General features: G+C 38.8%; 1 protein-coding gene across 5 annotated transcripts in view; it reads right to left on the reverse strand.

Moving 5' to 3' along the window:
* Positions 1–152: 152 nt before the first annotated feature.
* Rasa2 (RAS p21 protein activator 2) overlaps positions 153–13,876 on the reverse strand; it is a 97,612-nt gene continuing 83,888 nt past the window's right edge. For all 5 annotated transcript variants that reach the window (XM_031346126.1, XM_031346125.1, XM_031346124.1 and 2 more), the window contains 5 exons: positions 4,012–4,094; positions 3,353–3,561; positions 2,470–2,573; positions 1,792–1,978; positions 153–384 (listed from right to left, as the gene is read on the reverse strand). In XM_031346126.1, coding sequence (XP_031201986.1) covers positions 354–384; positions 1,792–1,978; positions 2,470–2,573; positions 3,353–3,561; positions 4,012–4,094 — 614 coding nt within the window. In that variant the 3' untranslated portion in view covers positions 153–353. The remainder of the gene's footprint in view (positions 385–1,791; positions 1,979–2,469; positions 2,574–3,352; positions 3,562–4,011; positions 4,095–13,876) is intronic.

A 13,876-nucleotide genomic window follows, 5' to 3' on the forward strand; every position in this document is an offset into this window, starting at 1 on the left:
GAGTGACATGCGAGTGCTCCACGCAGAGATGGCTTCCTATAGCAAGTGCCCCCTTATTATAAAGTTCCGTGAGAAGCTTCCTTGGAAAGATCCTTTCTATCAAAGGGAAGTTGCAGAGACATGGATTTGGATGGATGGATATGAAGGAAATCTTGGGTTTCAAATTCTTTAGTAATAAACACATCAATATCATGGTCCCCAAACAGTTAATTTCAGTCATTAAATATTAAATACATTGTGAGAGCAGGTGTCTTCAAAGCCAGTGTCCGCTCTTACATACTATGAACAAAATGGCGTGAATTGAAAAACTCAATGAAAATGAGTATTTTCCAGTTCTCCATTAGCTGGTCAAACTATGATATTTTTCCAACAATTGGATTTTCCCTACAAAACAGTAAAAGAAATACACAAATTAACAATGTGACATATACAGAAGCCACCAAGCACTTTCACTTTTCCATGACTGTTCATGCTGAGTCTTGTTTTATCAATTCAACAAGTCTTACTGATCACTTACTATATTTCAAGAACTATTCTAGAAGCTAATGGTACAGTACTGAACAAAACAGACACGGCATGCATAGAGCTCACATGATATAGGAAAAGAACGTAAGTAAAATATTTAGTCTAAGAGGGTTTGTTTGTTCACTGTTGCCTTGCCCCGCCCTCTCCTCAGTGCTGGAAATTGAATGCTAGGCAATCACAGCAATACCAAGTGATTTTCTCAGCCCAAGACCTCCCCTGATCCCGAGAAAGAAAACATCTGTGAAGGACAATGCAAGGGCAGTGGGCAACAGTGCCACCGGCAGCTGAATTTTTTTTTTTTTAAAGATTTATTTATTTTATGTGAGTATACTGTTGTTCTCTTCAGACACACCAGAAGAGGGCATCAGATCCCATTACAGATGGTCATGAGCCACCATGTGGTTGCTGGGAATTGAACTCAGGACCTCTGGAAGAGCAGTCAATGCTCTTAACTGCTGAGCTACCTCTCCAGCCCCGAGTTGGTATTTTTTAATAGGGAAAATCAAAGTTGGTCAGGGTATGGTATGCATGGATTATAAGGTACAATTTAAGAATGGTCAAGCCTTGGCAAGGAACTTTGAAGGACTTCAGAAAAACTAGATTAACTTTGGTTGGAAGATAATTATACGAAAGAAGAAAATAGAGAATTAGGATGTTTATAATACAACCTTCGTAATGTGCCAAGCTTTCCACCAAAGAAGAATGTATTTATGTCAATAAAACTGATTTTTCTTATTCAGAAATATAAAAGTACTGACCAACATAATTTTCAAAGACTATTTACAATAGTGCAGCAAGGACTGAGTCCTGAGAGGAACTGTCCTACTGCGTGCATGCTACTGCAAGGACTGAGTCCTGAGAGGAACTGTCCCACTGCGTGCATGCTACTGCAAGGACTGAGTCCTGAGAGGAACTGTCCCACTGCGTGGATGCTACTGCAAGGACTGAGTCCTGAGAGGAACTGTCCCACTGCGTGGATGCTACTGCAAGGACTGAGTCCTGAGAGGAACTGTCCTACTGCGTGCATGCTATTGCTGTCCTTGGCCAGTTCATCCTCATCATCTGAGATGCAGCACTTGAAACCAACCTTCAAATGCTTTACAACTGACCATGACATTCAAAGCAGCAATGACATCCATCCAGTCCCTATGTAAAGCAGAGCTGGACTGAGGGTGACCAGGAGAGGGAGTGGTAGGGAAGCATGCGCACAAGAAAGAAAGGCTGGGTCCTGCCGTGGGGAGCGGAGCAGAGCCTGGGGACACTTACTTGCTTCCGTATTTTGCACTACTTGATCTTTTCTTTCTGTATTTCTCATGAGGTTCATCTAGCTTCTCTATGGCGCTCTTTATTTGCTGAATTGTCTTAAAGGTTGCAACAGAATCCTCAATGGTGAACTTGGAATAACCAGGTTCTTTCTGTGGCCCCTGATACACAGCTATAGACCCACAAGCCTCTGCAAGGAACAGTGAAATCTGATCAGAAAACTAAATTCCACAAATGTAATCTGTATTATAATTTTAAAAATTTTGAAGTTTTTTTTTTTTTTCATTTGGTTTTTCGAGAGAGAGTTTCTCTATGTAGTCCTGGCTGTCCTGGAACTCACTCTGTAGACCAGGCTAGCCTCAACTCAGAAATCCGCCTGCCTCTGCCTTCCAAGTGCTACCCTGCCCAGCTCAATTTTGAAGTTTTTAAGCCAGTTTCTTTGACAAGAACACAAGTGACTTTATTATAACAATTTATTAAACAGAACAATAACATTTACATAAGAATAATTATTTAATTTCATGAATATATAAAGATTGATGCCTCCTTTGAGGGTTTGTAAACTTCATTATCAATAACTTAGGAAATATAAATATTTTCAACTTTTTAAAAAGTCAAAGAAATAACCTAGAAATTAATAATGAAAAATAATGGTTTTATAAAAGTAGAGTGTGTATTTACCTTCCATTTTCTGCAGCTTAAGTGAACTGAGGGTAAAAATGGAATAAATTCTTTCTGTTTCTCTGTCTTCATCGATGTCTATCTGGATGTCTGCAGGGATGCCTCTATGATAAAAGAAAATTAAAGACATTGGAAAAATCCTGTTAACATTAGAATGAACTGAAACTAAAACTAGAATTAGAGTTTTGCAAAAGAGACTTCAGAAATTAGTTTCCAAGATAATTCAACAGGATCACAAGGTCTGGTTGTTAAGGACTCAAGTCTTGAAAAGGATTTTGAAGTAAAATCATATAAAAATATATTTTTACTGTGTATATGTATATCTGTGTGTGCGCATGTGAGCTCACTTGCGTGCGTGCGTGCGTGTGTGTGTGTGTGTGTGTGTGTGTGTGTGTGTGTACACGTGTGCGCGTGCGCTTGTGTTTGCAGGCTAGAAGAGGGCATCCAATCTGTGCTCTGGAGCTGGTGTCACACAGGTTTTGGAACTAAACTTGGGTCTTCTTTCTACAACAGTAGCAAGGACTAACTGCTCTGCAGTCCCAATAAAAATGTTTTTATAACCTGTAGTTCTTTACCAAACAATGCATCAACAACAAAAGGGCAACAGTCCATCTAGTCCCTGACCACCACTAATTTACATTTGTGTCTATAGTAATTTACTTAATTACTCTCCATATTTTATTTTTTGTGGAACCAGGATTCAACCAAAGCCCTTGTGTGTGTCAGGTAGACACTCTACCACTAGACAACAACCCAAGCCTTTCTAGAAAGACATGGTTTATATGTCTTCAACACTATGCAGCCTCTGTGTGCAGCTACTTCTACTTCAATTTAGCATCGTGTTCTCATATCCACACCTGAGTATGGTCAGTAAGTTACTCACGCAGTGCATGGCTTGCAGCCTGGTGTGCTCTCACTCGTCTCCTGGCAGCAGAGCCAGTTTCCATTGAGATAGGCTGAGGGATGGAAAGAACTGAGCCTGTTGTGGTTGCATCTGCTCACCCTGCACAGAACATCTATCCACGCATTGGCTTCCACACAGTTGTTAGCTTGGATGTACAGAGTTTTCTCTGTATGTATCACTTGGAACATCTATATTGGAAATTAAGATAACAAGTTAGAGATGCCTTAAAAACAACATATAACACACAAACAGAAAAAGCACTTGGACCTAGCTTGCTTGGCTAAGAAATGGCTGCTAATGTGTCTTAGTGAATTGTTCCACTAAGCAGGTCAGCACCAAAGACCATCTTAGTTAATGGTGCTAAAAGCCAGAACAATATAAACTGTAGATGCCATGCACTGCAAAGGAATGGGCCACTATCTGAATAAGAACAGAGGTAATTTCAGATGCAAGAGAAACTGGGGGGAATGAGGAGTCAGTGTGGAGATGCTAAGAAACAAAGAGGCCATCCTGGTGACTGGAGGGTCCTGCACCAGCTGAGTGGCCTAAGTTGGGACATTACTTAGAGACCTGAATGGTAAATACCAAAATGACTTACACCTGATGATTTAAAATGTTTCACTATTTATACAACTTACATTTTTCTTGTTGAAAGAGCATTCTTCCAGTTTTTCCACAGCAAGAATATTTTTTACTGGAATAGTATAAATTGCATCTTTGCCTAAATAATAAGACAACAAAATTAAAAGAATTACTGTAATAACCACAAAGGAGAGATGTTAATTCTGTAAGGCTAACTCCACTAGCTGATGGACGCATATGTATCTGCAGAAGAGTTCTGGATGGTTTGTGTATAATATGGAACGGGAATTTTTTTAGAGATTTATTTATTATATGTAAGTATACTGTAGCTGTCTTCAGACACACCCAAAGAGGGCATCCGATGTCGTTATGGACGGTTGTGAGCCACCATGTGGTTGCTGGGATTTGAACTCAGGACCTTCGGAAGAGCAGTCAGTGCTCTTTTCCTTTCTTTCTTTTTTTCCTTTTTCCTTTCTTTTTTTTGGGGGGGGGGTGGTTCGAGATAGGGTTTCTCTCTGTATAGTCCTGGCTGTCCTTGAACTCAGAAATCCACCTGCCTCTGCCTCCCAAGTGCTGGAAGCTAGTAAACAATGGACTATTAGAAATATATATATATATATATATACACACACATATTTATAATATATGCACACACGCACACGCACACACACACACACACACACACACACACACAAGCCTACAGCACCTGTTATTCCCAGTTGGTTTTCCATCTAACTACTAGCCAGGTTAGGGGCCTGCTTATTTTCTGAGGTAAGTCAAGAATGAAAAACTGAAGGTAGTATGGCCATAGGTCAGAGTATTATAACTTTAAAGTTCTGAGGAAAATTGAGGATCATTAAACAATAGGATAAAATGTTTTGATACATATACTTTTAAAAGGTTACTCAAACAACAACAACAGCAACAACAACAACAACAGCATCAAAAAACCACTTATTTTGAACATCTTTCAAGGAATTATTCCTGTACAATTGTAATGAATTCAGGAAAAAGACAGGCTTCATAAGAAGTTTTGTTGGGTGAAGAAATCAGAAACACAGAAACCCATTAAAACATATGTAAAAGAGACAAAGTGTTCTACTGCGTGGAGAGAACACACTCGTCAGTTGGTGGACATTAGGCTGGCTCCAGTTTCTGGTCACTATAAACAATGCTCACCTAAACACTCACTGATGAATGTCTCTTTAGGCATCTGCTTTCAATTCTTTTGGGGTAGATAACCAAGCGCAGAACTGCTATGAAACAGTTTGTGATTTACGCTTAATCATTTTAATATTCTTTCATGTGTTTATTAGCCTTAATGTTTATTGCCCTTTAAGTAAAAAAAAAAAATCTGTATACAAATTTTATCAGATAAATGTTTTGAAGGTATTTTCTTGGGCTAGAGAGATGGCTCAGTAGTTAGAGCACTGACTGCTCTTCCAGAGGTCCCGAGTTCAATTCCCAGCAACCACATGGTGGCTCACAACCGTCTGTAATAGGATCTGATGCCCCCTGAAGACAGCTACAGTATATTCATATACATAAAATAAATCACTAAAAAAGGCAAGTATTTTCTTTTTCCTTTTATTTATTGTGTGTGTGGGTATATGTGCCTGGTGCCCACAGAGCTCAGAGTTCAGAAGAGGGCATCAGGTCCCTGGAAACTACAGTTATGGATGGTTGTGAGCCATCATGTGGGTGCTGGGAACTGAACTGAGTCCTCTGCAAAAGTAGCCAGTGCTCTTAACAGAGTCGTTCTTGTAGCCTCTTAAAAGTATTTTCTTTTGGTTGTCTGGTATCTTTCTACTTTCTTTTTTCTTTTTAAAGATTTATTTATTTATTTTATGTATGAGTACAACTTAGCTGTCTTGAGACACACCACGAGAGGGCATTGGATCCCATTACAGAAGGTTGTGAGCCACCATGTGGTTGCTGGGAATTGAACTCAGGATCTTTGAAAGAGCAGTAAGTGCTCTTAACCACTGAGCCATCTCTCCAGCCCATTTTTCATTTTCTTAATGGTATTTTTTTCAGGTATATGGTGTGTGTGTGTGTGCGTGCGCGCACATGCATAAGTATGTATGTTTACAGAAAACGATGCCTGAGGTTAACATAGCACGTCTTCCTCAATGGCTCTCCACTGGATTTACTAGGCAGGCTCCTCACTGAGTCTGAAGCTCACCAGTTCCAGCTGGTGACAAATTAGCGGACTTGCCTTGGGGATCTCCTGTTTTGAATAGTGATGAAGTCCAACTTGCTAATATTGTTCTTTCATGGAGTATACCTTTGATATAGATGTAAGAAATCTTTGCCTTAGCCAAGGTCTTAAAGATGTTTCTTGTGGGGGTTTGGAGAGATCTGCCAGTGGTTAAGAGCGTTGGAGTTCAGTTCCCTCCAGTGCCTATGTGGAAGCTCACAAACACCCATAACTAATCCCTGAGGATCCGGTGCCCTCTTCTGGCCTCCTTGGACACCAGGCACAGACATATGTACATAAAACACTTGGGTATACACCTTAATTAATTTTCAGTAAGTACTGCTTTAGTCATAGTCTACAAACTTTGCTGAGTTTGTTATATTTTTATTATCATTTATAGCTCAACAGTACTTCTCAATTTCTTTGACCTATAGGTTATTTAGAAGCATATTAACTTCCAAATGCATGGGGGGAAGGCACTCCTAGATTATATACATATATACTTTAAAATATTTATTTGTTTTATGTATATGAATACACTGTAGCTCTCTTCAGACACACCAGAAGAGGGCATCAGATCCCATTACAGATGGTTGCTGGGAATTGAAATCAGGACCTCTGTAGAAGCAGTTAGTGCTCTTAACTACTGAGCCATCTCTCCAGCCCTGATATTATATTATTTTAATTATAAGGGAACATTTTGTACAATGTTAAGTTTTGCTAAGTACTGAAACTTAATTTTGGTCTAGTTTGGTAAATGCTCCAATATGTACTCTTTTTGTTGTAATGTTCCACATGTGAATCAGATCAAGGTAACTGAGCATATTTCAACTTTCTATATTTTTGTTGATTTTTTGCCTATTTTGATAATTACTTAGAGAAAAGCATTTGTACTCAATTATGATTGTGGACTTGTCTGTCTTATTTCTGTTTTCCCTGACACACATTAATAAGCTGCTAACAGGCAGTACAAACACTCAGAGCTGTGAAGGCTCTTTAGATCATTCTGGGTCGTGTCTGAACTTCCTTGATAACAGCTGTTCTGAAGTTTACTGTGGTCACTGTTCATCTTCGCACCGTCTCTTTCTCTACCCAGTTACTTTCAACCTATCTGTGCTTTTATATTTAAGATGCATAAGTTATAGCTGGGCAGTGGTGGCACATGCCTTTAATCCCAGCACTTGGGAGGCAGAGGCAGGCGGATTTCTGAGTTTGAGGCCAGCCTGTTCTACAGAGTGAGTTCCAGGACAGCAGGGATACAGAGAAATTCTGTCTCGAAAAAACAAAAACAAAAACAAAAAACAAACAAAAAAAGATGCATAAGTTATAAAAAGTATTTCATAAGATCTTGTTTGTTACAATATATGGTTTGGCAGTTTCCATTAAAATAGCTTCCTTATACTTATTGTAATTATTGATATTGCTGAGTTTAAGCCACCATCTTGCCAGTTGTTCTGATTTCTGACACCTTGTTGCTCTCCCTTGACATCTTTAGATACTTTCTAAGCTTCATCATAATATATAGTCCTGCTTTCAGTCAGGGCTCACTGTGTAGCTGTGGCTGCCCTATGTAAACTAGGCTGGCCTGGAACTTAGAGATTGAACAGTCTCTACCTTCCAAGTGCTGGGATTAAAGGTATGTGTCACCAAACTTGGTGACACATATATAGCCTACTTAAAAATTATTCTTGTGTTCCTTCCTAAGATACAAGAAATCCTTCCATCCCCTTCAGTTAGGACACTCCTGCCACACATTTCATCTTTATATATGCTGTAAAGGCACAGGTCAGTGCTGTAAACTCTGTAGTAAGCAGTTAGGTTCTAAAGCAAACCATCTACATTTATATAGGTACCAACCACTTCCTGTGCTCCTCACCATGGAAGGCTCTACAGTGAGAACTGTCACAGTCAATCCCATCTTTTATTTATTGAAAGAATATTTTTATTTATTTATTTATTCATTCATTTTTGGTTTTTCGAGACAGGGTTTCTCTGTGTAGCCCTGGCTGTCCTGGAACTCACCCTGTAGACCAGGCTGGCCTCGAACTCAGAAATCTGCCTGCCTCTGCCTCCCAAGTGCTGGGATTAAAGGCGTGCACCACCACTGCCTGGCAGATAATTTGATCTTTGATGAAAAAATTTTACTAGAGTATTTCTAAGTTGAATTTTTTCTTTTTTAGTATTTTAAGACCATATTCCACTGTCTTTGTTTCTGCTAGTTTTCTAGGAAAAGTAAATAGTCAAGTGTACTGCTGTTCTTCTATATGTGCAGTAATTTATCCTTTCTCTGTTTGAAATTTTTTTTCTTTGCTTATCATATACCTTGTTGCTCTTTCCTTGGCATTTACCATGCTTCAAGTTCACTGCATTTCTTGGTTCTTAAAGATGATTTTTCTGAATGAATTTTGAATTTATTTAGGCCAGTATCCCTTTAAGTCCCCTTCTCTCTCTGTCTCTATTTGAGATACCTATCATGCCTGATATGGTTTCACCAGTTACTATGGTTCCCTTCATCTCACAAATGGCCCCAGATCTTTTTTGTTTTCCTAACTAGTTAATTTCTATTGATCTGTTAATAAGATCAGTCAACTTTTCTTCTAGTACCCCCAGCTAATAAACCCCAGCGTGACCCATCCAGTCATGCTCTCACTTTAGGTGTTACATATTTCAATTCTATAGTTCTCTTTGAGACAGAGTCTCACTATATATCTCTGGCTGGCCTAGAGATCACTATGTAGACCAGTGTGGTCTAGAATGCAGAGACCCACCTGCCTGCATCCCAAACGCTAGAGCTGAAGGCGTGTATTTTCTGTTAAGGCACAGGTAATTGCTGCCTCTCTAGCCAGCCATTTGGTGCTGCTACTAATGTTAGAAGGAAAATTTCTCATGTGCTGTTATTAGAAAATTTTCTCATGCCCAAGTTGATTACATATTGTGTTACATTCTGTGCTTTAGTGCTCTTGGAATCCACTCACGATAGAAGTCAGTTAGGACTGCTTTGTAAGTGAGCCACAGCAAGCCCAAACCTAAGCCAACTGTCCACAGCACTCCCTGCACTTGTGAATGTGTGTACGAGCTTTAATAAGCTGTCCCTGGGATGGACTCCAACACAAAGAGACACCTATACCAATATAAGAAGCCATTTAGAATAAGACTTCCATTTTGAGTAGGGGTTGAATAAAGTTTTAAGTTCCTAAGACCTCCCTGGAAATTGACATCCTACTTGGCAAAAAGTCATGTATGTGGGCAACTGACATCCTGGTTGGGAAGTTAAGACATGAGTGTTAGGCAAGTCTCCTGCCAAAGATGAATATCTTAACCAATGAAACCAGGATAAATGTACAACAAAGACATGTTCCTAAGGAAATCCCCTATCCCTAAATCCTGATTGGTGGCATAACTTGGCACAGATGTTTGCGGCTTTTAGGATTCTAGCCGGGGGCCAGGGAGGAGGGAATGCAGTTTAGCTCCTCCCTGATGGATCAGTCTTGGAGTGTGCATTGAATAAACCGGCCCTGAGTGACTGAGACTGGTATCTGAGTGGCTTGTCAGGCAATTCCCAGACCCCAACATTACCTACCATACCTGGTAATGCTATTGTTTCTATTTTCTTTTTTTCTGTAACTAGGTTCTGCAGATCTCCATTCTTTTACTCCTCATTACTAATATTTCCATTGAATCCTTCCTTGCAGTAGCTTTAAAGTTTATCTATTTCCAACATGCAGATTATCCAGGGCACACTTCTATTCCATTCTCTCTTGACTATGTTCCCTGCTTCAAGTTGTCAATGATTCACTGCATACTGAAAATGAATTTAAATTACCACTCCTTAAACATTTGTATTGTTTCCTCAACTTTCAGTCTTTCTGGAAACCTTGAAACTATCTTTTGACACCAGAAGTCAAACAACTGTATTTTTTTGCATGAATTTAGTTATCTTAAATTGCAGTACTTTTGTAGGTGATCATGAAAATAGAAATCTTAGCCAAATGATTATTTTCTTTCATGGGTCAAACTCTTCAGCATTGTCTAAGTTCTTCAGCATTTTGGGCTAAGTTTCTAATTATTATCTCTGAGGGTGTTAGATTAGCACTACGCTCTCTATTGTTACAGAATTGTGTATCTACTTAAAAGACAAGTTCTCACAGAGCCTATGGTGGCTTTGAAGTCACCACATAGCTAAGGATTACCTTGAATTTCTGATTTTCTTGCCTCCCAAGTGCTGGGATTACAGATGTGCCCCCCAACCCAGTATATGTCCTGCTACGGATATATATGATGAAATATATATATATATATATATATATATATATATATATATATATATATGATGAAACCAGGTTTTTGTGCATGCTAGGTGAGCGATCTACTAACTGAGCTACATCCCCAATTCCCATGTGTCTATTTATTAAATGTAAATTTCATTCCTTCAGTTAACTTTTGCCCAAATCCTTGAAATGTTCCTTTACTCTTTTCCCTCAACTCTCTGTATCTAATTCCCTAACAGATTCTTCAGGTACTGCCTTTAATATAGACCCAGAATGTGGCTTGTTTTTACTATCCTTATCGCTATCAACTGTCTAAGCTAGTATCTTTTGTGCCTTGTATTACTGTAATTAAAATTAATTTTGGCTTGTCTGTCTGTCTGTCTATGAGTACTAACCAAGTTGAGTAAAGCCTGGCTTTTAGCATGCCTTCTTCACAACTGTTCTGCCCTGCACCTCTGGTGCATAGTAGGTACCCAGTGAAATATGGTTAGCTGAAAACATCTGCATAATTGAGTCAATGCTTTATTTGGTTCTTTAGCTATTAGAGAAAAACAACAATCAAAATTCTAGAGAGCTCCATGTCAGAAAACACAAGGAGGGGAAAATCAAGTCACTAACTGTACTGAGAGTGTATGTTTATGGAAGCTGAATAAGTTGTCTGTATGCACTCATATATAACAGGTCTCAAGAACACACAGCAGCTAAGCAAATCTCACAAAAGGATTTCAGAGTCGGGCTTCTTAACAGCTTTACTAGTAAGCTTGGTTGAAGCTTCCAAACCCAGATTAGTGCTCACTAAAGTAATTCAGGCAACAGCATACCTGGAAGACCTGGTGTTCCTTGAAGAACATTTACTAAACGCTTTTATGTTAGTAACATGCTTGTTACCACTGAGGATCTTAAAGAGCAGGAGAAGAGACATGAGATGTAGTGATCAGTGTGCTACATATTCCTATTAAGTAGGCGACTAAGTGGCTAGAGACTTAAAAGTGACTTCCATGAAGAGTTGACACCTGATCTGAGGTTTACAGGACATCAGATCACAGACCTTCAGAAGGAAAGATCTCTATAAAGAATATATACAGAACCACAAACATAAAAATTGTACATTGAAGTAACTATAAGAGCTAGTCCAGTGGAGACCTAAATAATGAATACGAGATGAGGCATATGAGACATGAAGAAGCTGGGACATCAGCAGGTCGTTAGACTCCACCATCTAACAGGAGGCAATAATCATATTATAGTAATTTAAAGTCAGCTCTCAGCTCTATAGAAATCTGTCACAGAAGCAACAATTGATCACTGAATATCAGAGAACGCTCGTTTATTGCATTAACTATCAGTTGCTCACTATTGCTTTTTAGTAATTGGCTAATTGAACATCACAACCTATTTGAGAAAAAAAAAACATCTAAAGTGGAGAAAATTCTATTAATTCTTTATATAGCAAATTGGAAAAGTACTGGTACCATTACTGAATCAGAATACACCTACCTATTAGGAAGGCTAAGTGAAAAACAATGATTCACAACCGTGTTACAGAAAATTCGGGAGGTATTTTTTTCAGACATCAAAATTTATTGTATAGCAAAATTTAATATAGTAGCTGTAGCAACAGAAAAGAATTACCAGTTTAGGCTATCAAGAAAACAGCTAGAAGACAGAAGTAAGCTGAGCAACTAGCAAATACTAAGCTCTTACACTTTATTTACGAGGGAAAGGCCTTATATCTTCATTCAAAGCCTTTGATCTTATGTGTAGTTTTAGCAATGACAGTATCCGCACCTTGATCCCTAGTATATTAGCCATGAGGAATGAAGGCTGGCTACAGGGATAGGAGTGAGACACATCACCAACAGCAAAGGAAACTTAAGGGAACAGCCTGACTAAAAGAGGTGAGAGACGAACTATACAAAGCAAACATACGGACACAGAAGCACAGCTTCTGTGGTGTTTAACTGGGAATAAAGGCTGTCAGCTGGGAAAAAGAGCTGCACCTACCCTTTGGCACTCTAAAAATGCAGTAACATCACCAACGATCACCCCAAGAAATCAGAAAATTTCAACTGATATTCGATGAAATTTTTTTTTTTTCAGACAGCAGGAAAGGATGTAATACAATTTGGAAAAAAATCCACCAAAATAGTTAAAACAACAAGCATGGATGCTTGGAACTGTAGGCTTCAGTGTATTTCCTCCAACACGAAACAAACACAGATCCAAGACATCCACTCTTATAGCTCCATTAGCTTAATTCTGTGAAAGCCGATCCTTTCTTAGCATCACTGGATAGAACAAAAGGCTACACATGACAGTTGTAAAAGGTATGCTTCAGGTCTATGAGGCCCATGAAGTTCCTATGCAAACTCCATGTGTATGAGTACATAGTGAGATTCTCAGGAACTTCACCATGACTATCATCTGACTTAACGTTCTAACCAGCAGACTTTGGCATGCTGGATTAGACAGTGTTTTAACTGAGGAACAAATAACTTGTTTATTCACAGAAGATGACTAATTTATCTTAAATTTTAATTAACTGCACCACTGTTGTTATTATTAGTTTTTTTTCTTTGAAGCAGCAGGCTCTCTTTATGTTATCCAGGCTGTTTGAGGACTCACAATGTAGACCAGGCTGGCTTCGACCTCATGGAGATCTGTCTGTCTCTGCCCTATAACTCCCCCACCCTTAGAGCCTGGATTAAAGGTATGTACCACCATGCCTGGTTTAAATTGTGCTATTAAAATAAACAATATAAACAACATGGTATCCATATATGAGAATATTTATATAAAATTCAATATAAACTATAATTCTGAAACATTCAAAGACAGCTTTAAAAACAAAGGTAAACCTATTGATCTTTAGTTACATATTTATATACTACATACATATTATATACTGTAACAAACTATGTAGATGCCTAAAATGCAACACATTGTAAAAAACTTCTTACTAATATACTTGGATATATACATATTCCTTCAGGTTAAGCTGCTCACATGTGTGTATGTGTCTGCGCATGTGCATGTATGCAGACACACACACCTCTCTTAGCTGATGTAATAGTGCATGCCAGTAGTCCCTGCTATCTGGGAGGCTGATGCAAGAGGACTGCTTAAGCCCAGAGTTCTGGGTCAGGGTTCCATCTCTAAAATCTCTCTTCTCAATTATTCAGGAATAATAATTCCTATTCAGGAATTCCTGGTGAAGCACTCTGTATTTCTTCAAGCACCCCATGTCAGGTCTTTCTGTCATCATTTGGTATTGATAGGAGAAGCTCTCAGTTGGCATTTACCTATCAGATTTCATGGGACTCCAAAACCTACTGAGCCCCATGACAGCCGAGTGCTGTGGTTGTTAGCTAACTTGTTAAGCAGGACCTTTCTGCTTTGTTATACTGTCTGACTTACCAAGTCCATTTGTTTTGTTCTCAAATTGATTTATAC

This window comes from Mastomys coucha, unplaced genomic scaffold, assembly GCF_008632895.1.
Source record: "Mastomys coucha isolate ucsf_1 unplaced genomic scaffold, UCSF_Mcou_1 pScaffold23, whole genome shotgun sequence".
NCBI classification, from domain to species: Eukaryota; Metazoa; Chordata; class Mammalia; order Rodentia; family Muridae; genus Mastomys; species Mastomys coucha.